General features: G+C 37.9%; 1 protein-coding gene across 1 annotated transcript in view; it reads right to left on the bottom strand.

Moving 5' to 3' along the window:
- Positions 1-5,551: 5,551 nt before the first annotated feature.
- Positions 5,552-25,519, bottom strand: part of Ppp6c (protein phosphatase 6 catalytic subunit) — a 34,530-nt gene continuing 14,562 nt past the window's right edge. Inside the window, exons 3-7 of the mRNA XM_028856769.2 lie at positions 17,255-17,320; positions 15,344-15,485; positions 9,051-9,130; positions 8,676-8,885; positions 5,552-6,346 (exon numbers count right to left, since the gene is read on the bottom strand). Of these exons, the coding sequence (XP_028712602.1) occupies positions 6,098-6,346; positions 8,676-8,885; positions 9,051-9,130; positions 15,344-15,485; positions 17,255-17,320 (747 nt within the window). The 3' untranslated portion in view covers positions 5,552-6,097. The remainder of the gene's footprint in view (positions 6,347-8,675; positions 8,886-9,050; positions 9,131-15,343; positions 15,486-17,254; positions 17,321-25,519) is intronic.

Below are 25,519 nucleotides of genomic sequence, written 5' to 3'. Positions count from 1 at the left end.
ACTCAAAAGAGATCTGCCTTTGTAGTGTGAGCTACCATGCCTGGCAAAGAATACAATTCTTAAGATGAGTAATAACTCTGTACATCTTTATTCCTATGCAAAGTTGTCTGATAGATCCTAAGTTCATTTCTCCTTGCTAGATTTGGGAGAAGGCATAAAACTTTCTCTTGAGCCACTTTCATTTTATTAGAGCACATTTTGTTAAAACACACCAACAATGCAGTGGCAGAGATATATGGCTCAGCAGAGTAACAGGTGCTTGCAGTTCAAGCCTGATATTATGAGTTTAATCCTGGAGCCCACAGAGGAACAGACTGTCAAAGACTCTAACCTCCATGTGCACATGACACACACACCTGCACACACAGCACATGATAGCAAATCAAAATGCATGAGGACAAATATCCCACAAATCTCCATAAATGGATAGGATCCCAAATAGTGAGATGCTAATTGTTCACAGAACCAAATGTATTTGATGCAATGGGTTATTTATTCCTAAATGGTTCATTTATGCTAAAATGGCTTTCCTTTTATGAAATAATGGGAGGCAGTAAATTGTAGTGGGATTTTATTTTTTGCATTGCTGAAGAGCTCTTATTACGTTTAAGAGAGGGAGGTGGAGGGAAGGAGGAAAGAAGGAAGAGGGAGGGAGGGAAGATGTTGAGTCATGTGGGGACATGTAGGGGGCCAAAAGTCAACTTGTGGGAGTCAGTCGTTCTCTCTTTTCATCATGTGGGTTCTGGGGATCAAACTCAGGTCATCAAGCTTGGTGGCAAACACCTTTTCCCACTGAGCTACCTTGCTGTTCCACTGCTGATGTAGCCCAGGATCCCCAATATGTGCTCCCCCACAATTGCATTTCCAGGTGTTAAAGGAATTTTAAAGTTGTATTTATGTGTACCGGTGTTTTGCCTCTTGTATGTTTGTGCACAACACAGTCTGGTGCCAATGTAGGATCCTGAGATGGGGGTTGCAGATTGTGACTTACCATGTGGGTGCTGAGAATTGAACCCCAGGCTTCTCTGAAAGAATAGTTTGTCCTCTTAACTACTGAGCCATTTTTCCAGCTCTGTTATGGGATTTTTAAAAATGACTAGAGAAAATATTATCAAATGTCTGTTGTTTCCCCTAAATGATGTAATTCTAGAGCCATAAATTTTTTCAATTGTATTTCTATTTACATTATCAATCCAGCAAAAAGAAATCAAGGATTTTTGGGTGGAGAGGGTATGTTCTAATCTTGAAATAATCACTCATGACATTCTTACTGCCTAGAATCCTCCTCCTACTATCCAACATTTTCCATGATTGGTCAGTCCTCTCTGATGCATAGACAGTCTGTCAACAGAACTGCAGCTAATTGCTGGGCCTTCTTAAAATGTACCCTTCATGTTGTGTCCATGTTCTATCATCTCAGCTTCTGGGCTCTTGTATAAAACATGCACATTCCATTACCCAGCCCATTATTTCCTGCATCAAACACTTTCTCCAAATCCTTGAACTTAAAAGGCTACACTGGGGTTGGTGATTTAAGCTCAGTGGTAGACAATGTCCTGGGTTTGGTCCTCAGTCCTGAAATAATAATAATAATAATAATAATAATAATAAGCTACACTGTGGGGCTGGATTGACAGCTCAGTGGTTAAGAGCACTTGTACTTGCAGAGGACCTGGGTTCAGTTCCTAGCATTAACATGGTGGCTCACAATCATACCTAAACCTGGTTCCAGGGGGATTTGATGTCCTCTTCTGAACTTTGCAGATACATAAATGCAGGCAAAAACAATCATACACATAGAACAAATAAATTCTTTTTAAAACGCTACACTGTTAGTAACCATGTTTCACTGAGTTCCTCTTCCTAATCACACTGATTTTAGTTGAGTCTTTAAGTAAATAGACTTGAGCTTTGGGCCAAGTACTGGGCATTTTGTGGGTGCCATTTTAAATATTATGACCAACTTTACTATATTCCTTTTAGACCAGAAATGAAAGATCAGAGAACTTAACTTGTTCAGGGTTACAAAGCTGCAAAACCCAAGAGTGCTTAAAATAGAAGGCTTCAGCAGTCACTGTGGTATGCCCTCCAGGGGTTCAATTTCCATTTCTTTTGTGACCTGGACAGGTTACCTGTCCTTTCCAATCCCATTTCCTCATCTGGGGTGGGTGGGGATGGGGGTAGGAGCAATTTAGGGAGAGACCCATACCAAGAGTACCACATGATACAGGTTGGGTATGGTGAAGTATGTCTTTAATCTCAGCACTTGAGAGGCAGAGCCAGGTAGATCTCTGCAAGGCCAGTGGTCTACATGGTGAGAACCTGTCTCAAAACAAGCAGTGTCCCCCACCCCCAGGAAAAAAAAAGGATCACAAAATAGGACGTGTGTGGGCTGGGAATGTAGCTTAGTGGTAGACTGCTTACCTAGCATGCATATGGTCCTGGGTTCATTCCTTAGCACTGCAAAATAGGGCATGGTTAGCATTTACCTAAAATACTTGATTATAGACTTAAAAAAAAATCCACTCCCATTTATATACAAAATTCAGAGTGGCATATACTATGCAATAAATATTTTTGTATAAACTTCATACATTGTTGAATTAGGAACCATGTTAATAATCTAAGCATAAATTTACTGTCATAAGAAAGGTACATGTTCATGTGATAAGGAAACTTGCATCATTCTAGGGGACTTTTTTGCCTTTTTTTTTTTCCAGAGCTGAGGACCGAACCCAGGGCCTTGCGCTTGCTAGGCAAGCACTCTACCACTGAGCTAAATCCCCAACCCTCTAGGGGACTTTTCAAATGTTTCTTTTTGGTTTTGATTACTACATCTTTCATTATCATTACCACACTAAAAATACACAATTGAAAGAGTTGTGATGACCTCATGAAGCATGGTTCTGAGCACAGAATCTAGGCTGTAATAGTGCTTTTAAGGAGCTGGAACACTTGCTCATAGGCAAATGCAGGGAAAAAGAAAGGTTAGTTTTGTTTATCAGTCACACAACCAAGTGAAAGAATAAGCATTTCTTTGAAAACATAAATTATATGAAATGCTACCTTCTTCTCAGGGAATACTATAGACTGTATTAGATAAAATTATTTTTTCACAAACTTCCTACAATCTTTTTATTAATTGACACTGAGGGAACGTAGCACCTTTCATTCAAAGAATTGGAGGTGCTTTACAAACATTAACATTTAAAAAACAATGACATTTAAAAATTGGGATTCTTGCAGTTAAATCTCAACTCTGTATACAATTTTCTGGAGGCTGACAAGAAATGATTCTACTTCTGCCAATGGCAGGCTTTCACAGTACAGGCATTTTCCCAATACCTGGAGCTGGGTTTACAGAGCAAACACATACAGATCTTAAATGCAACGAACATTTTGAACCTTCTTTCAAAAGCAAAACTCTGCTTAAGATGTCAAAATCTTCTGACAGTTCTAGACATCCAGATGGAACAGGAGCTGATACAGGTTGCATATTAGATGTAGTCTTGATCGAGGCTTTTTAAGATCATGCCTAAGTGAACATATTTAAAGAAGTGAGATTCTTCAAGGAGAAGCAATGATCTATGGAAAGCTAGCCAAAAGTCTATCAGCCAAATGAAGAAAGGGAGGAAATGGCAAGTCAAAGTAGATCATTCTCACTAGAGTCTAGGACACTTTATTAGAAACCAAGTATATCACAGGCAAATAAAAATAGTTCTTAGCCCCATTGATACAACATAGGGGAATTTACATTCAGCCTAGATATAGGGAGTAGCAGATTCCCTCACCTACGGATCTCTGGCTTGCAAGTATCTCCCACCACACGATTACTCTGTATAGTACATAGCCCTTGTTTGGTAGAGGGATTCAAATATTCTTTTTTAGGCTTGCAAGGTCCAATACATTCACACTCTTTTTCCTTCACAAGTCTAATAGTAAAAACTACTTTTTCCAAGCCTCAAAGCCATTATTCAGTTGAAGAAAAGTCAGGCAAAACAGTTAAGGGATGGACAGAATATTATTGGCACATGCCCAGGTAGTGACAAACAAAAGCAGTACACCATGACTTGAAAATAAGTCACATTAAAGGAGAATGAAAACGACCACATCAACCTAAGCTAAGGAGTGTGAAGTAGAGAGGGGACTGAGAGTTACCAATTTTACTGGTACAACTTGAAAGCAATGCAGGGCAAGCACTTAAATACAATTTATGGTAACACAAACAAGAAAATACTGCAGAGAGCTGTTCAAAAACCACACTAAGTTGTCTGTCTGCATCATTAATTCCAGTGTTTCATAACTAATAAAATACATAGCTACATATTCCTGTGAGATAAAAATACCTTTCCACCTGAATTACACTGGGGTTAGGACAGTAACACAAAGCTACTGACCCACCATTAGTTCAAGTGTGTGCAGCAAATGTCTCAGTCATTTCTTTCGTAGAGCTACACAATTAAAAACTGTACAAGGAGCTGGGTGGTTGGGGACAAATAAAATCAAAACAATATTGTGCTCATTCAGTAAAAGAAACCCTGATGAAAGATTATTTGCCAAAAAGCTTAGACTATTAAGATTTTTATTGCATTTTTAGGTAACCTGGAAGTTCTTATCCTGAAGGGGAAAAGTCGTTCCTTAAAACTACCTGACCAGATGCTAAAGTGCTTTATCAATTGCTTCACAAGGATCTCCTGGGATGACAAAAATTAATTATCACCGTAAAGGGATACCAACAATTTCACAAGATGGTACACCCCCAAATCATCTATGACAACAGTCATAAGAGGCAATGATATATTTGTCCTTATTAAGTGGACAATTACATATCAAGAACTGATTATCACAACCCGTTAGATAGTCAAATTACACATACAAAGCTGAAATATTGTATAACAGACCTTCACAAGAGAATGGTCTTTTTTTTCCCCCACACTTTAAATAATCTGCTTCAGATTACAGTTCACAAACACAAGGGTTCTGATTTTTCAGCCTTTAAAGTTGCAGTTAAAAACTGAATAGTTTGTAAAAGTTAAGGTCAAGGGTTATAGTGAGAGAATGCTTGTTATTGAAAAGTACACGTTTACTTGATGATACTCATGACAGTGTAAACTGGATTGAGCATTCTACTCAACTGGTATCAAATCAACATCAGCACTACAAGTATTAAATGTTTTTCTCCTAATGTAGAGGATAGAAATCAAAACATTAATATGGCAGTTATGTTCTTTAGGCACAATTTAGTGATATTTTAAAAAAATAAATATTGAATTTCAATCAAAATTTTAGACTCAATAACCAAAGGGTCAAAAACTCTTAGGAAAACAAGAAAAAAAAAAAAAGAAAAGAAAAGAAAAAGAAAGAAAGGAAAAGTAACTTTCAGCTAACAATGTAAGTTGTTTAAAATTTCTAACACTTAACCTATCTGGGTTTTAAGATTACTTTATTAAAAAATACAAGAAATCTGAAAAAAGATCAGTACAATTATCTTAATGTACAAAGTCATAAGCTGTAGCAGTTTTTAACTAAAATTTAAAAACACAACAAGGAGGGCAGCCCTTTAGACCAATTTATTTTATACCCTTTTAAAACATCCAATCATCATCCAACAAAGGACAGTGAAGTTTACAGCTGGGACAAGGGTACATGACTCAGGCATCTGCAGTCCATCCTGCCCACTGGACAACTTTGCTGCTGAAATTTCTTAAACCCTACCAAACAAAAGCAGAAGGCTGGCTGATACAAATGAGGAGGATTTCCATGTAATTGTCAATTGACTTTTTAAAAGAGGAAATGCTTCCTGTTTCCCCAGAACAGCAAATAAGCAAGAGCTACATGCAGCAATGTGAGTATTAAGACATTTCTCGAGTCTTCTCAAACAAGTCCAAGGTGGGATGGGATGAATGACGAAACTGATAGAAAAACACTGCTATTGACATCATAACAAACAATAAATTTAGATAATTTAAAGTTAAAAAAAAAAAGGCAAGAGGCAGCATTTCAGCAGCAAAGTGCTCAATAAAAAGTATATTGTAGAGGGTACAAGAAAGTTGGGGTATAAGAGGGCAAAAAGTGGGCCACCGGGATGGCAATGGCCTCAGAGGAAATACGGCGTCGTGGTTCTGGGAGGAATAACACGTTCTGAATCTGGAACTGCCCGGAATAACTTTGGTTCTCTTGTATTGACATCTTTGAAGACCATGATGGAAGCGATGTTTCCACAGCGATAGCAGTAGTTAGGAGCAGACCACACTGTGACCAGCTTCTCATCAAACATAAACTTATAGCCTTCATGCACAAGCTGATGTGCTCTGCAGATGAGTTTTAAGTTGTTGATATGAACAAACTGCAATTTAGAAAGGCTTTGTGAGTATTCCATTCAACAGCTTAATAACCATTCCAAGCAGCAAATATCACTATTGAAGTTATCGTGATTCTAAATCCCACTCTATAATCACCCCCAAAATTTCCAGTAACACTTTGGCCCAAGTCTATTCTGAAGTACATGGCCCATAATTTCAAGTTTCCAAGCCAGGTATAGTAATTTGCACCTGTATTCTCAGTTACTTGGAAGGCTGGGTAGGAGGATCACTTGAGTCCACAAGTTTGAGACCAATCTCTGCAACACAGAGACACATCTTTAAAATAGTAATAGTAATAGTAACAATAGATGGCTAGGTTGGTAGAGGTGCTTGTCAACAGGCCTGATGACCAAAATTTGATCCCAGAACCTACATGGTAGGAAGAACTGACTTCTACAAGTTGTCCTATGACCTCTTCACATCCTTCCAACATATATATAGGAAAAATAAACAAACAAGCAAGCAAGCAAATAAACATTACAGAAAATGTCAGGAGAATCGAGAGTTTGAGGTCAACCTGGGCCACCTAGTAATAACTGTATCAAGGGAAAAAAAAGTTTCTAGAGGGAAAAAAAAATTACATAATTACCACCAGATACAAAACAAAGGATTTCTATTTAATGATATAATAATAACATTACTATCAGCCTTATTATGTGAGGATTTAGTATATGCCACAAAGAGATTCTTCTTTGTAACCTGAAAAGGAATGGGTTTAGACTGGGTAAAGTCTTTCCGTGAGGATAAACCAATGGTCCTAGCACCCAGTTCCATGACTCCATTATGTTGGAAAACATCTCAACAGAACATCATCCCTGTGTGAGTGAATGTTATTTGCCCACATATTTGTTCATGGATGTTTTGATGTATCCATTATTTTGCATATGTATAGAGCAAATAGGTACATAATTTGATAAAGCTGAAGTCATAAAATAGCAGCAGCAGATGCCAGAATTTCTGGATGTATCTTATTTGTAAATTATTTGCCCTAAAGATTTATAGCAAATAGTTTCTGAATTTTAAAGTTGTTGTATTCATGCAGCCAGCACTGCAGATTATCAGAGATCATAGACTATAATTATGTTTTATAAATTGTAAGCAAGAAGTTATTTTTATATTATTACTGTCTAATTGTTCATCCTAATGGTTCTTGTTTTCATCTAGTCATGGAGACTCAGTAAGTGCCATGGAACAATTTTGAATTCTCTTAGTGCATGTATGTTACTTTACATTTTGAATTCAGGCTGGATAGATGGTTTAGTGGTTAAGAGCACTGGCTGCTTTCCCACAGGATAGGAGTTTCCCAACCACCACATAGCAGTTCACAACTACCTGTAACTCCAGTCCCAGGGGATCTAACACCTTCTTCTGGACTCTGCAGGCACTTCATGCACATGGTACACACACATAGAATAAAATATAAAGGTTATGCCATACAGAGTAGTATAGCACACCTTTAATCCCAGCACTGGGAAGGCAGAGACAGGTGAGTTCAAGGCCAGCCTTGTCTACATAGTGAGTTCCAGGACAATTAAGCGTTATATAGACCCTGTCTCAAAACAAACAAACAAACAAAAAACCAAAACAAAACAAAAAACAAAACAAACCAGTTAAAAATTTCATTTAAACAAAAAGTAAAGCTGGGCAGTGGTAGCATATGCCTTTAATCCCAGCACTTGGGAGGCAGAGCCAGGTAAATCTCTGTGAGTTTGAGGCCAGCCTGGTCTACAGAGCAAGATCCAGGACAAGCACCAAAACTACACGGAGAAACACTGTCTCAAAAACCCAAAAAGTAAGTAAAATAAAATGTGAACTCAACTGGGATTAGAAGACTGTCAAAATATATGTATGTTTCAGGGTAAGTATCTGCCATTAAAAAACCGAACAAAGAGGCGGGCGGTGGTAGTGCACGCCTTTAATCCCACCCAGCACTTGGGAGGCAGAGGCAGGCAGATCTCTGTGAGTTCTAGGCCAGCCTGGGCTACCAAGTGAGTTCTAGGAAAGGTGTAAAGCTACACAGAGAAACCCTGTCTAGAAAAAACAAAAAACAAACAAATAAATAACAACAACAAAAAAAACCAACCAAACAAAAAATTGCCTATTTTGCTCTGGCGATCCTGTTATTTAACTATTATTTTAATAATATCAGCAGATAATGCTGGAATAGGTGCTTTCACTATAAAGTCTCAATGAACCATTCAGGAAGCATAATTCAATCAACTACAGTAGAAATCTGATATACATAGCAACAATAATTTTAGTAAATTAGGCTGTAAGTTTAATATCTGAGATCATCAAAAATGCTAGCTTTACCTCATTTGTGACTTTTGCTCCAAAAAGCCAACCTGCTCCTCTGGGACTGATTGCCCAAGTGTCTACATCTTCAGGATCTGACCACACCAGGTCACAAAATGCTCCTTTGTGAGGAATTTCCTGATTTCGTTCAATGGTTCGAATTTGATCCAGTGTTTTGATATCAGGAGATAAGCCGCCATGAACACACAAAATTTGTTCATCTATTAACTAGCAAAAAAGAGTAACAAAGGATAATAATAAACTCAGTCATGTCTAAATTCAACAATAAACACTAAAACTAAATAAATGGCTACAACTAATAAAAATATGTAACTAATGTTATTGGCAAGAAAAATACTTGAGGTTCTACTAAGGAGATTCATACAAACTTACAGCTGCTACTGTGAGCATGTCAAAAACTTTGGTACAATATCTCCAGGCATTAGCATTTCCATATTTGGTTTGGCACTCATCTAAAGAAAACAGAAATGTTCTCATTAATGAAATAATATATCAAATGCTAGAGTGACCTTTGTTACAAAAGAAATTCACCTTAATCTAGAAAATTATGGTGCATATTTATCCCTAACAGAATTTTCATAAAGAACCAAAAGAAGTCTACTGTCTAACAATACACACATTCTAAGGAAGACTGGGATATAGCTCAGTGGCAGGTGTTGTGGAATATTCCTTTACACTGTGTGAAGATGTGTCACTGTGATTAGCTTAATAAAAAGCTAAACCGGCCAAAAGGTAGGCAAGAGGTATAGCAGGGACTTCCGGATAGAGAGAGCACTGGGAAGAAGAAAGGCGGAGTTGCCAGCCACATGGAGAGGAAGCAAGATGGGCAATACAGAATAAAGGTAACTGAGCCCATGTAAAAGAACATACAATTAAAAATACGAGTTAATTTAAAATATAAGAGCTAGTTGGAAAAAAAGCCTAAGCTATGGCCAAGCTTTCATAATTAATAATAAGACTCCATGTCAATTTTTGTGAGCTGGTGACCCAAAGAAAAATCCATCTACAGGCAACATGCTTACCTTGCATGTGTAAAGCCCAAGCTCAATCCACAGTACGTATATACATACATACAAATGAGATGGGACTGGAGAGATGTATCAGTAGTTAAGAGCACTTGATGCTTAGTTCTCAGCAGCCACATGGCAGCTCACAATTATCTGTTACTCCAGTCAGTGGATCTTACACTCTCTTCTAGCCTCTGCAGGCACCAGGCACAAATGTAGTACATATATAACATTCAAGCAAAAACACTCACATACATAAAATAAAAGCAAATCTTTAAAAACCATAATCCTTTTCATTCCAGGAATGATCCTAAAATGAAGTTGGAAATATTAACTAAAATGTTATGTAGCAGGAAATTATTGGTGCCATGTAAGGCAAATCAAATGCTTTGGTCAGTTATGTTAATGACAAGTAATTCTATAAAGTAGTGCATTTCATTAATATAGGAAGATAATCAAATCAAATAAAGGACCCATAATTATAGGAGCATGAATAATTCCTATCCAACATTCTCGGGCAAAGTTTTTTTTTTTTTTTTTTTTTTTTAAATGAGATCTGAAAACTGCAACTAAATGCTGACACCCAGTCAAATTCTAACAGGTAGAAATAATTAGACTCAGAATATTACAATGGCCAGGGAAATGGCTCACCAGTTAAAGGCACTGCTTTTAAGCCTGATGATCTGATTTTGATCCCACATGGTACAAAGAAAGAACTAACTCCTCTGACCTCCACAGACATGCACATACATTCTCAGGGATCCCACTTCCTCTGCCTCCTGAGTGCTGGGATTAAAGGCATGAGTCACCACAGCCCAGCTTCATACATTCTCACAGACATTCATGAGAGAACATGAGCATATGTGCATACACATACACAAACAAATTAATTAAAACAAATGTAATTAAAAAATTCAAGTCTCCAATGTATGTTTATCAGTGTGACTTAAGCAACCAATAAAATTAATAGCTACCTAAGGCTTTAAATCACTGTAAATGCCATGGTAAATAAAATTATCCTTTTCCTAAGTAGCTACTAATCTTGCTAAATAAAACTATAAGAACTACTAAGTGGGAAAGAGAAAATTTAACACCTAATTCTGTACTGTTATCATTTCTTCAGTCAAAGCATACTGAGCAAAAGGTAGGTCCTACATCCTTCCCCCTTTTTTGCTCCTTTGCCCTACATTGAAGAATGTGGTATAATTACACATGCAAACCACTTATCTCTTAGACACATATTTTTGAGTATCCACAATCTAAAAGTCTAAAATTTACCATGCTACAAAAAAACCTAAACTTTCTAAGCATCAAGATGATAGCATACATGACAAATTCTACAAAAGATCTCAATCAAAATGGAAACACATTAAAAATAAATATTGAGAGGCTGAAAAACAAATGGGAGGTTGGAGTGATGGCTCAGTGGTTAAAAGCTGTGGTAGTTTGAAGGTAATTGCCTCCCTAAGCTCATAGGGTGTGGCATTATTAGGAGGTGTGGCTTTGTTGGAGGAAGTACGTCACTGTGGAGGCGGGCTTTGAGATCTCATATATGCTCAAGCCATGCTCAGTCTCAGTTCACTTCCTGTTGTCTGTGAGTCATGATGTAGGACTCTCCTTCTCCAGCACCATGTCTGCCTGCTTGCCACCATGTCACATCATGATGACAATGGACTAAAAACCTCTGAAAATGTAAGCCACTCCAATTAAATATTTTTCTTTATAAGAGTTGCTGTGGTCATGGTGTCTCTTCACAGCAACAGAAACCCTAACTAAGAGGAGCATTTAATGGTTCTGCAGAGGACCTGGATTCAGATCCCAGCACCCACATTGTGCATAGATATACATGTAAACAAACATTCATACTCAAAAGGTAAAAATGAATAAGTCTTAAAAATAGAATAAGTAGCCGGGCAGTGGTGGTGCACATGCCTTTAATCCCAGGACTCGGGAGGCACAAGCAGGCAGATCTCTGTGAGTTCCAGGATAGCCAGGACTGTTTCACAGAGAAATCCTGTCTAGAAAAACAAAAAACAAACAAAAAAGTGAAAGCCAGATGTGGTGACATATGCTTCCAATTTCTGTACTTGGGAGGAACAGGCAGGTAGATTGTGAGGTGGTTGACATAGGAAGTTCTAGGTCAGTCAGGGATGCATAGTGAGTATGAAAAAGAAATTTTAAAATATAATTATAAATAAAATAAAGATTAGGATGGCAATCTCAGGCTCAAGCCTGAGTTCAATTCTCATGGTTGAAGAAAAAAACCAACTCCTATAAATTGTTGTCTGACCTCCACACACGGCCATGGTACTCACACACATTTTAAAACTTTATTTCCATATTTCTTTAAAAAATAAGCTGGATATGGTGGCACATGCTTTTAATCTCAGTACTTAGGAGACACAGGTAAGTGAGTTCAAGGCCATCTGAGTATACATAGTGATCCAGGACAGTCAGAGGTAGGTAAAGAGACCTTGACTCAAACAAACAAACAAACAAATTGTGACAGACATGGGGAAACAAATCTTGAATCCCAGAACTTGGGAGGCGAAGGCAGGAGGTTACAGAATGAGACCCTGTCTATAAATAGGTAAGCAAATAAATAAATAAATGTTCAGCCAGCAATTGAGAGACTGATTCAGGAATTACTGAATTTTGAGGCTAACATGGGACACATAGTGAATTCCAGGCCAGTCCGAGCTACATAATGAGATCCTGTCTCAAATAATCAAACAAATGCCTCAGATATGCCTTATCTGAAATATTTTATACCATCTGAGTGCTCAGGCCTCTAACCTAAATATTTAGGAGGTAAGGCTTGCAGAAAGGCTGTCACACAAGTCCAAGGCCAGCCTGTGCCACAAAGCAAACTCCAGTCCCTCCAGATCTATATAGCAAAATCTTGTCTCAAAATTCCAGAAATAAAAAAGAAAGAAGGAAAGAAAGAAAGAAGGAAAGGAAGAAAGAAAGAAAGAAAGAAAGAAAGAAAGAAAGAAAGAAAGAAAGAAAGAAAGAAAGAAAGAAAGAAAGAAAGAAAGATGTTTGTGTTCCATAATGTTTTAGATTTCAGAGTTAGAGTGCAGCTTAGTGGCAAAGTGCTTACCTTACCTTAGTGGGCATGTACATGGCACATTAAAAACCAAAGTATCACAAATCTGAAACTTTTGAGTGTTATGGTGGTGCTCAAAATTTCAGACTTTACAGATGATGATTTGGGGTTGTATAGTTTCAGATTATGGATACTCAATCTGTATTTTACAAAATTACTTTCAGACTACATATATTACATACATAATACATAAAATTGTAATTTTATGTAATATAATAAAATTATATATAACACATATATAAATAAAACATAACTGCGATTAGATTTGTGTCTTATCCTCAAGAAATCTCATGTTTTTCCAAATATTAAAAAAAAAAAAATCCAAAATCTAAACTACTTCTAGACCCAAGTATTTTGGATAAGGGACACTAGATTGATATATCATCCTGGCATCTTGTTCTACAACTATTTTATACTGTGCAATAAATACTCTATGATGTCTAGATTTGTGTGCGTCTACATGTGGGTTATACATGTGAGTTCAGGTGTTACTGGGAGTCCAGAGGCATTGGATCCTCTGGAGCTGGAATTACAGATAGTTATGAGTTGCCTGAATGGGTACTGGGAATTGAACTCCAATCTACAGCAAAGGATCTTAACTGCTGAGCTATTTCTCCAACCCTAATTAAAAAAAAAAATTTTTTTTTTAAATGTAGATTATTTGCCAGATGGTGGTGGCACATGCCTTTAATTTCAGCACTCACTGGATGGCAGAGGCAGGCAGATCTTAATAAAATTACCAAACAAAGCATGTCTCAGAATTTATATTAATTAGTCTTGCTTCACTGAGCTAACATCACAGTATGCTACCCAAAATACTGATTATCCTGCAAAAGAACAAAACATTCAGTTGAGTATGGTGACACATGCTTGTAATCCCAGCATTCTATAGGCTGAGGCAGGGAGATGGAAGCACATTTAAGGTAAGACTGGTCTACAGAGTTCAGACTAGAACCATATAGCAAGATGATGATGATGATGATGAAGAAGAAGAAGACAACAAAAAAACCAACCCTCCCCCCAAAACCTACTAAATGTCCAACGAGAAACAGACTGATTAATATGGTACATCTATACATTGTAATTTGATATAGCTATAGAACAACAAGGAACTATTATAGGCAGTGGTAGATGCCTAGAATCCCAGCACTCAGGACACTGCCACAGGAGGATCATGTGATCAAGGCCAGCCAGGATGACAATGAGCTCTAGGCCACTTTGGGCTTCTATGGAGACATCCTGTCAAAAACAAAATAAGACCAACCAAAAGACTGAGCACACAACACAGCATTAAGGAAGGTCTGGGGATATAGCTCAGTAGTAGAGTACTTGCCTATCATGCATAGGTTCTGGATTCCATTTCTAGCACTGACCAAAATAGAGTGGAGGAAGGAGGGAATGGGGGATGAGAGGAGGGGGAATGCATGCACAGATAAAACTCCAGTCTTGAATGTGCATAACATCCACCTTCAGTAGATTCCTATGCCAACAGAATTTGATTATGAACTTTGAAGTGAGACCCAGCAATCTACATTAAAATTTTTTATTTCTTTCGGTTTTTTTTTTTTTTGTTTTTTTTTTTTTTTTGTTTTTCGAGACAGGGTTTCTCTGTGTAGCTTTGCGCCTTTCCTGGAGCTCACTTGGTAGCCCAGGCTGGCCTCGAACTCACAGAGATCCGCCTGGCTCTGCCTCCCGAGTGCTGGGATTAAAGGCGTGTGCCACCAACGCCCGGCCTTCTTTCGGTTTTTAAACAATGTTGACCTCAAACTCACAGAGATCTGCCTGCCTCTGCCTCCCAGTGCTGGAATTAAAGGCATGTGCCACCACCATCTGGCAAATAATCTACATTTAAATTTTTTTTTTTTTTTTTAAATTGGGGTTGGAGAAATAGCTCAGCAGTTAAGATCCTTTACTAAAGATTGGAGTTCAATTCCCAGTACCCATTCAGGCAACTCATAGCTGTCTGTAACTCCAGCTCCAGAGGATCCAATGCCTCTGGACTCCCAGTAACACCTGAACTCACATGTATAACCCACATGCAGACACATACGAATCTAGACATAATTAAAAATAATAAACTTTTAAAAATTTTATTATATTTATTCATTCTGTGTGTGTATTGGGAGTTATGCTGCAGCAGCACCTGTGTGTGGAGGTCAGAGAATAACGTTCAGGAGGAGTAGGTTCTCTTTGTCCACCATGTGGGCCCTGGTAAACAAACTCTAGCTATTAGGCTTTAGCAAGTGCCTTTACCCATTGGGCCGTCTCACAGGCCCACACTCTGCATTTTAAACAAGCACTCAAAGTGATTCCAAAGTGGGAAATTTAAGATTACATTTTTTTTTTTCACACAGATTTGGAAAGATAAAGACTAAAGCCTTAGTAGTAGTCAGTCTTCCACTATATGCAAGATTTTCAGCCTACTGGGAGAAATGTGGAGTAAAGTAGAAAAAACAAAACAAAACAACAAAAACAAAGTACATATACAACTCCCCCCCCCCAAAAAAAAAGTAAAATACTACTCAGAATCAGAGAAAAGAAGGTCTTACCATAAAATCCATACACCTGCGTTATCTGTCTACTCTCATGATTTCCTCTTAAAAGTGTAATACGATCAGGCCATTTAGCCTTTAATGCAAGAAGATAAGTGAAGGTCTCCAAACTATAGTAACCTCTGTCTACAAAATCACCCTGTAAAGTAAAAGTTTACAGTTACAAACCATACAATAGCTGTAATAGCCCAAAGAATAATAATAAGGAGCCGTACATTGTTTTTTGTTTTTTTTTTTTCCTTTGAGACAGGGTTTCTCTGTGTAGCTTTGCTGGGACTCACTTGGTAGCCCAGGCTGGCCTCGAACTCACAGAGATCCTCCTGCCTCTGCCTCCCGAGTGCTGGGATTAAAGGCGTGCGCCACCACCGCCCGGCCGTACATTGTTTTAAAGAAATAATTTCTTAAAACTTATTTAGAAACAGGATCTGTTTCTCTACAAGCATGAGGGGCCTCAAATCCCTATTACCTATGTAAAAAGATGGCTGCACACACTTATAACCCAAGCACTGAGGGACTGAGATAGGGGATGCCTTGGTGAAACCTACTGAAATCCAGAGTGTTTCTGGTTCAATGAGAGACTCTGTTCTCAAAGCAATAAAGTGGAGAGCAAGCCTGGTCCTCCTAGCAAGCTTCAGGTCAGCCAAGACAACACAGTGAGACCCCCTCATAAAAAAGAAAAGAAAAAAAAATCAGAAAAAAAACCCCCACAACTCTACATGTATGAAATACTATTTACCCTTCCAATTAATGTCTGACTTGGGCTAATATTATACCAATATTCAGAAAATAGCTTTAAAAAATAGTAATACAGGGCTGGAGAGGTGACTCTATGGTTAAGAGCACTGAACGTTTTCCCAGAGGACCCAAGTTCTATTAATAACCATCTGTAACTCCAGTTCCAGGGTATATGACACCCTCTTCTGGCCTCCATGAGCATCAAGCATGCATGTGGCATATAGACATAAATGAAAGCAAAATACCCACACATAAACAATAATAAACTTAAAAAAATTTAAAATACTACTAATAATTAGGAAGGTGACAGAGAACTTTGCAATGGCACTTGTTCTTGTAGAGGGCCTGGGTTTAATTGTTCCATAGGATCCAATGACCTCTTTTGACCTCCCTAGGCCGAAGGCACACATGTAGTGCAGACACACACTCAAGCAAAACACTCATATACATAAAATAAGATAAATAGTCAAAATTTTTCTAATCAATGGGTTGGGAAGATAGCTTAGTGGGTAAAGTACTTACTTGCCTTCTAGGTATGAGCCTCTACCTAAATTCAGTCCCCAGAACCCACATAGAAACAGCAAGGCATGGTGCCATGTGCTGGTAATAATCTAGTACTGGGGAGGCAGAGACAAGTAGAACCTTGGGACTTTCGGAGAGCCAGCCTAGCCTACTTAGGGAGTTCCAGGGTAATGAGAGGCATTGTCCCAAGAACAGGGGGATGGCACCTAAGGAACAACAGCCAAGGTTGTCCAATATGCGCGCGCGCACACACACACACATACACACACACACACACACACACACACACACAGGATTCAGAAAAGTTCAACATTACATTAAAAAACCAAAGTAAAAAAAAAAAGTCCACCACAATAGCAAGTGTGTATTAGGGAAAAGTATGAAATACCAAACTATACCTGCATATATTCATCCATCCACAGACTAAACCAGAGGTTCAATGTGGTCCTCCTGCCATTACTGGCAGTCACAACTCAGTACTATTTGTACAGTAAGTTTACAAACATAGTAATTGTACATAAGTAGAAGACATGACAAAATATAGAAAAGTACAGACTCACCTTTTCTCACATTAAATAGCAGTTATTATAGGATCTGTATCTAATAAGCCAGATTTTAAATAAACACTAGGCATTACTAGTGTTTACATACCATAAATATGTAGTTCGTGTCAGGAACCTGACCTCCAGTTCTGAACAGTTCACAAAGATCATAGAACTGTAAAAGAAAAGCAATATATGCTGATCACAAACTTCTGTGAATGAGTTAAGAAAAACTGAGAATGAGATATATAAAGAAACAGTTAAAAAGACTTCAAATATTTACATTTATAAGAAGAAATAGCCGGGCGGTGGTGGCGCACGCCTTTAATCCCAGCACTCAGGAGGCAGAGCCAGGTGGATCTCTGTGAGTTCGAGGCCAGCCTGGGCTACCAAGTGAGCTCCAGGAAAGGCGCAAAGCTACGCAGAGAAACCCTGTCTCGAAAAACCAAAAAAAAAAAAAAAAAAAAAAAAAAAAAAAAAAGAAGAAGAAATAAAGTATAAGCAAAACTGCCAAGATTTAATTTCCAAACCTTAAAAGCTCTTGGAGATCTCCAAAAATTTCAGTTCATGTTACAATAACAACAAATTGGTAAAAGTTGAAGACATGCCTCAGAGGTTAAAAACACTGGCTGCTTTTCCAGAGAACTTAGTCTGATTCCAGCACACACGGTGGCTCACAATCATTTGTAACTCCAGTCCCAGGTGTTATGTGATATTTTGTTTGTGTTCTGACAAATAAATTTTGCCTGAAGATCAGAGGGTGGCGCTAGCCACTGAACTATAGAGGCTAGGCAGTGGTGGCACACATCTTTAATCCCAGCACTTGGGAGGAGGAAGCAGGAAGATCAGGAGTTCAAGGCCACCCTGGGCTTCACGAGATTGATCTAGTCTAAAAGAGAAACAGAGCCAGGTGGTGATGGTGTTATGTCTTTGATCCCAGCACCAGGGAGGTGGACACAGGAATATACAATGGGTGGAGACAGGATCTTGGCTCATTCAGTCTGAGGATTCGAAGAGGTAAGAAGTGGCTGCTGCTCTGCTTCTTTGATCTTTCAGCTTTCACCCTTGATATCTGATTCTGGGTTTTTATTGTTAAGACTAATTAGGATTCACTGTTTACCAAAGGGATCTGATACTCTTCTGGCCTCTGTGCACATGTAGTGCATAGACACACAGACATACATGCTGGTAAAACAGCCATACACATATATAAAAACAAAGGAAAAAATTATATATGTAACATATTAGAAATTAAAACAAGATTTTTAACATTTAAATTTTAGATCATTAATTAGTAACATAAATCTATTGATAAAAATAAACCATATTTAAAAAAATAAAATTAAGTGAATTAAGAGAATAAGCACGGCTCTACATTTTGGCAATTTTTTACACATTTACCTTACTAAAAGATATCTAGAAGCCCATAATCTTTCTCTGTACTACTGGGATACACTGATTAAACTATACAATGTCAGCTTCATACAAATATACACAAAACAGATTAATGGTTTGGGGATGGTTTTATTTTTTTGTTTTGGCTTTTGTCTTTTGAGACAAGTTCTCACTATGGGGCCTAGACTAGCCTTGAATTTGCAATTCCTGCCTCTGTTTCCCAAGGGCTGGGAGAAGTGTTTTCTCACACTACTGTGCATACTCTACTTTTAATATTATGCCAAAATCGAGCAAGTGGCAGCTTAAAAATAAAAAATAATTTACAATATAAAATCTAAAACCGTATCTGAGTGAATCTAACATCATACCACAATATGGTCAGACTACTGCTATCTGCTTTGAGTAAATGATATGGTCATTAGGAATATGAAATGATACTTCTTTTTATGTCATAAAAATTTGTAAATATCATCACTAATCAGAAAAGTCTTTAAAAGCAACAGAAATGTTGAGGCATGGTGGTATACTTTTTTAATCCCAGCACTTGGGAGGCAAAGGTAGGTGGAGTTTAAGCCAGCTTGGTTTACATATCAAGTTCTAGGCCAGCTGGAGTTTACCTCAAAAAAAAAAAGTTTGGTTCATAGTTAAACTGAACTTTCCCAAATCCAAATTTTCCATTAGTAAACTCAAATATTGTCACTGGCAACAAAAATATCAACTATATCCTTTGAAATAAGTATCTTACTTTCTTAATCTTTGCAAATATCCAAGCTTAAGTAACGACAATTTGTCACTTTTCTCTCAAGTGAAAAGTAGTATTGGATTTTTTTTTTCCCAAGACAAGGTTTTCTTGTATAGCCTTGGCCGTCCTCTATAGACCACGCCTGTCCTCAAACTCACAATAGAGCTACTCGCCTCTGCCTCTCCAGTGCTAGGATTAAAGGCACACTCCATCACACATTTTAGACACACACACACACACACACACACACACACACACACACACACACACACACACCACTGCTTTTACTACTTGTAAGGTCTGTAGCCCACACTTAGAGAATCTGTGTGCAAATTGAAGTGGCTTTTTAAGTAGCGAATATTTAGCCAAAGTCAAGTTGTGTTGAATCCTGAAGTCTATAATCTCTTCCCTAGGTCATAATGTCAATCATGTTATTGCCAGTATGTTCATTTAGACTTAACTTGGTCCTGAAATTAAAGAACTCAATTCTCATAAAAAAGTACCTGGTCAGCCGGGCGTGGTGGCACACACCTTTAATCCCAGGCAGAGGCAGAGGGATCTCTGTAAATTCAAGGCCAACCTGGTCTACAGAGTTCCAGGATGGACTCCAAAACTACACAGATAAACCCTGTCTTGAAAAACCAAAAAAAAAAAAAAAAAAAAAAAAAAAAAAAAGGGCCTTGGCCTTGGTCACAAGGTACAGTGGCACATACCTGTTATCCCACCACTAGTAAGGCTGAGGCAGAAGGATCCCAAGTTTCAGGCCAGACCTGTGTCTCAAAAAACCATAAGAGAGGCTGGAGAGATGGCTCTGCAGTTAAGAGCATTGGATGCTCTTTCAGAAGACCTGGGTTCAGTTTCCAGCACCCACACTACAGCTAACAACTAACTATAACTCCAGTTCCAAGGAATCCAACACCCTCTTTCAGCCTCCATAGGTATGAGGCATGCAGAAAATACCCATACATAAAATATAAATCTAATAAAAAAATAAAAATAGAAGAAGCTCATACTTATGATCTCTAGTACTTAGGCAGCTAAGGAAGGAGAACCAACACAAATTCAAGGCCAGCCTAGGTTATAAAATAAAACAAAAATAAAAGGCCTTGATAATACAATTTATCCTTCAATTTTAATATAAACCTGGGAAAAAGATTACTTGATTTATTTAACATTTTAGACACATGCTGCTGGGTGTGGTGGCACACAACTTTAATCCCACCACTCAGAGGCAGGCAGCTCTCTCTGAGTTGGATAACACCCTGGCCTACATAGTGAGTTGCAGGCCAACCAGAGCTATATACTAATACCTTGTCTCAAAAACCAAAAAAAAAAAAAAAAAAAAAAAAAAAAAATACACATATGCTAAGGTACTGATTAAATTAACATTCTTTGTGCAACAAAATGTGAATGTTAATTATATTGGGGGGGCAAGTTACAAGGAAACTTAAGAAATCCATTCTCTAAAGTTTACTCTACAGAATGCTAACAGATCAAAGATGATATCATGAGGCTTCTATTTAGGAGCTGGCATTACAGATGTCCGGCTTATTATAACCTCATCATCCAGAAAACTGCTTGAAAAAGCAAAAAGGAAATAGCTTTGTTAAGTAGCCCAAATGGTTTTTATTTACGAAGCAGCCTCTACTCATGGCCAATTTAGATACATTTCTGCTCCTATATACCATCACATCAGGGAGGGAACTTGCAGTCAGTCAGCTGTGTGATAGATTATTCACAGCATATTCCAGGTCCTACAGTCCCAACTACACTGTATGTACACAGCAGGCTATGAACAAGCTTTTCAGCTTTTAGTTCCCAGTGACAAAGTCCTTCAAAGTCAGGTAAAGTTAACACAGAGATGGAACACTAACAGTAGGGTCTATCTAATGTTAAGGTGTACCCTCTAGTCAGTGCTTTGGAATTCCTATAAACAAACAAAAAGCCAGCAGGTAGGGGCTGGAGAAATGGCTTAGTAGTTAAGAACACGAACTGCTCCTCCTGAGGACCAACATTTAATTACTGGCACCCATATTAGGTAGCTCACTACTGTTAGGATTCTGCCACTCCAGCTATAAAGACTGCACATACGCAGTTCAGGAGCTGAGTAAGGGGTCTTTTGTCTTACATCATCAGTGTGCTGCATGATTGTGCAAATGTCACACAATCAGCGCATGCATGGTGTAGCTCTGTAAGCCCACCTGCGCATGTACAGGGGAATCCTTAAAAAGCCGGACACAGACTCCTCCCTTCTCTTCGGCTCCCCCCCCCCCACTTTCTCCTGCACGTGTCTCTGCCCCAGGTCTGGCCAGGCTCTCTTCTGTCTCCCCCTTCCTCCTAATAATGCTCTGATACTGGGTTTTGTCATGCCTCTGACCTCTTTCCTCGCACACTAACAGTGCCACTTATTTAAAACCAACATTGGTGCTGTGACAGAGCAGGCTCTCCTATGGTGGTATTTTATTTGTACTGAAATGTGATTTTCATTGTATGTTAGTAAATAAAGTTGCCCGTGGGTCAGAGCTATTAGAGCCATAGCAAGAATGTGGTGGTGTTGGCGCACGCCTTTAATCCCAGCACTTGGTAGAAGAGCTAGGTAGATCTCTGTGTGTTCAGGGATACAGCCAGCATTGGAGACATACGGCTTTAAGACCTGGAGGGCAGTACTTACAGGCAGTGACTAGGCAGTCATGTGTTTTGGTTTACAACCAATGAGAAGGCAAGAGCAGAAAGACTATTTAAAGACAGACACACAGGAAGTAGCTCTCTTTCGGGGAAACTAGGAGCACTGCACGAGGTAAGATTTTAGCTCTGAGCTCTGACCTCTAGGCTTTCTCTTTTACATTGGTTCTGTGTTTTTTATTTTAATAAGACGGTTGATTACATCTACATCTGGCATCCAACCTGGGGCTCAAACCCACGACCTTGAGATTAAGAGTCTCATGCTCTACCGACTGATTTTTTGGGAGAAATTAACAGCAAATATACCAAAAGCAATAGAATTGATCTTTTAAAGAGAGCTGATTGGATCTTGCCTCGAATTGTACGGCAAAAACCCATATCTGGAGTTCGTACATTTTATATAGATGCCAACAAAGAAGGAAAGGCAGGTTACAAATCAGAAAATTTAAGTAAAGTGGTTCAAAGTCCTTATAATTCAGTTCAAAAATCAGAATTGAATGCTATTCTGTTGGTATTAATGGATTTTTCAGAACCTCTCAACATAGTAACTGACTCTCAGTATGCTGAAAGAGTGGTATTACATATTGAGACTGCAGAATTTATCCCTGATGCTTCAGAATTAACTTCACTATTTATTCAATTACAAGATACAATCAGGAAAAGGAGTCATCCTTTATATATAACTCACATTTGATCCCATACTGGTCTGCCAGGCCCTCTAGCACAAGGCAATGATGAGATTGATAAATTATTGATAGGAAATGTGCTGGAGGCCTCAGAATTTCATAAAAAACATCATGTCAAGAGTAAAGGTTTAAAAAAGGATTTTTCCATAACCTGGCAACAAGCCAAAGAAATAGTAAAAAATGTCCTACTTGTTCCTCCTACAATCAAACGCCATTACCAGCAGGATGTAACCCAAAGGGTATTCAGAGGAATGAAATCTGGCAGATGGACGTGTTTCACTTTGCAGAATTTGGAAAATTGAAATATGTACACCACACCATCGATACTTATTCAGGATTTCAATGGGCAACTGCTTTGAGTTCTGAAAAAGCTGATTCTGTAATCACTCATTTGCTAGAAGTTATGACCATCATGGGTATACCTGCACAAATCAAAACTGACAATGTTCCATCATATGACTCTGTTAAAATGAAACAGTTTTTTGATTATTATAATATAAAGCATATTACAGGTATACCACATAATCCTACAGGTCAAGCAGTTATAGAAAGATCAAACAGAACTCTAAAGGATATGCTAAATAAACAGAAAGGGGTAACAAAACCCCCCAGAAATAGACTGCATAATGCTCTACTAACTTTGAATTTTCTGAATGCCAATGAGAAAGGAACAACAGTTGCAGAGAGACATTGGAAAATAGAAAAAAACTACAGAATTAAATCAGCCTATATACTTTAAGGATGTGCTGACCTCAGAATGGAAACCAGGGTATGTATTACGTTGGGGACAAGGTTTTGCTTTTGTTTCTATAGGAGAAGATAAGCTGTGGGTACCATCAAAACTGAAAAAGGTTCGATTTGAACAAGAGAGACTTCTTTTTTTTTTTTTGGTTTTTCGAGACAGGGTTTCTCTGTGTAGCTTTGCGGCTTTCCTGGGACTCACTTGGTAGTCCAGGCTGGCCTCGAACTCACAGAGATCCGCCTGCCTCTGCCTCCCGAGTGCTGGGATTAAAGGCGTGAGCCACCACCGCCTGGCGAGACTTCTTAATTAGAGGAGGTGATAGTTTATCAACCAGCATGAACATCCAATTTAAACTAACTTGTACCAGTAACACATGCCTTTTCATTTAATCAGATAATAACTTGCCAAAAAGGAACATCCCCAAAAATTAGTCTTGGGGAAAGGTTTTTGTTTTTGTCTTTTAGGAGAATGAAGGTTAAGGAATCTGAAGAACACAAGACAAATGAGACAACTGAAGAAATCATCTATCCCAGGAAACAGAGTGAAACAGCGCATGGGTATATATTATCTAAAAAATTTTATGTCTTCCTAAATGTTTGTTTCTGCTTTTCTCTAAAGATTTAACACTATTGGTTTTCTAATAGTCCCAGCTCAATTAAAATTTAAAGCTGACTTTGGAGTTGGAGAATGGCTCTCTCCCTCTTTAAACTCAAGCATGTTGTTAAAAGGAAAGTGCAAACCCCCTGTATCATGCCATGTATCTGCTATGGGACAGGACAAAAGCCAAATTAATTAAGGGACTATTCTATTACTAATCTTAACTCTTTGATTCTTTAAACTTTTCTTAAAGTATGAATTTTATATCAAAATTTACAAGATTAATACATATATATATATATACATTTTAAACTTTGTTAAGATATGAATGGTCATATAGAGTACTAACTAATTCTAGAAAAAAGGCTTCAATTATCTGCACATATATGTCTTTGTGTTTGAGTCTCTTATCAGTTTTCTGCAGGAAATCATCATGGCCAGGCCTAACATCAACTGAAGTCTCCAGAAAGAAGATGGGGCCCCACAACAACAATTCCATGTGGACAATAATAATATCACTAAGCTGACAAACATCATCTACAGATCAGCTTTGAACTACAAGGTGCTCAGAGCAATTTTGAGATGACTAGCTGAGATGATCCAGTCTCAAAGACTACTTGAATAAAGACTTGAGATAAACCCTGAACTTTGGCATTATACACAGACTGGATAATGAAGGATATAGTTACCTCTCCTAGAATTTGACAATTAACCTAAAATTCTTCTTTCAGGATAAAGAAAACTTCGCCCATACCCAGCAGGAAGCAATTTTAAGAATACGACGCCCACATTCCCAAAGAGGTGGTGTGGGGCGAGTGGTTTTTTGGTCTTTTTAATGGGTTTTGGGTCTGAGATAATTTTCAGTGTTAAGGGGGGTCGGTTACAAGTTTTTGTCAAGGGTTAGGAAAAAGGCTAAGCAAAGGAGATTAGATTTAAGGTTCTTGTTTAAAAAAAGAAAGAAAAGAAAAAGACAATTACTAGTTTTAAATACTTTACATTGGATTGGATTGTTTTATATTGTATACAAATTTGAAATTGATATTGTTAGAAAATGCTATATATATATATTTATAATTGTATTTATATCATTCATTTAACAATGTAATGCAATTTTCTGATCCTTGAATGTTATTATTACCAACTATTAGTATATAAAGAAATGAAAGTTAGTAGTTAGAATTACAATAGAACTTGTAGTCATATTAGATATGTTTTAAAAATTGAGCAGATATATTTTAGACAGGTCATCTTCAAACCCTTCAGAGATCTACAGAATATGGCATTTAAAATGTTTTAATAACTTAGAAATTTTTCTTTTTTGAGACATGTCGGCTTCTGGCAGTACCAATCTACTTCAGAGAAAATATGGGCATTGAAAAAACTGCAATTGGAGTTAACTTTCATTGTGGCAAAAGTTAGCTACTGGACAACAAAGTATCCTTGAATCAACAGGACAAAATGGACAGACAGGACACGAAACAAAGGACTACTGATTGTTGCCAAAACAAGTGTGGTTATGGCTTTATCAAA

This window comes from Peromyscus leucopus, chromosome 4 (genome assembly GCF_004664715.2).
Source record: "Peromyscus leucopus breed LL Stock chromosome 4, UCI_PerLeu_2.1, whole genome shotgun sequence".
NCBI lineage: Eukaryota > Metazoa > Chordata > Mammalia > Rodentia > Cricetidae > Peromyscus > Peromyscus leucopus.
The sequence above is the reverse complement of the archived record's forward strand: the minus strand, read 5'-3'. Positions and strand labels throughout refer to the sequence as shown.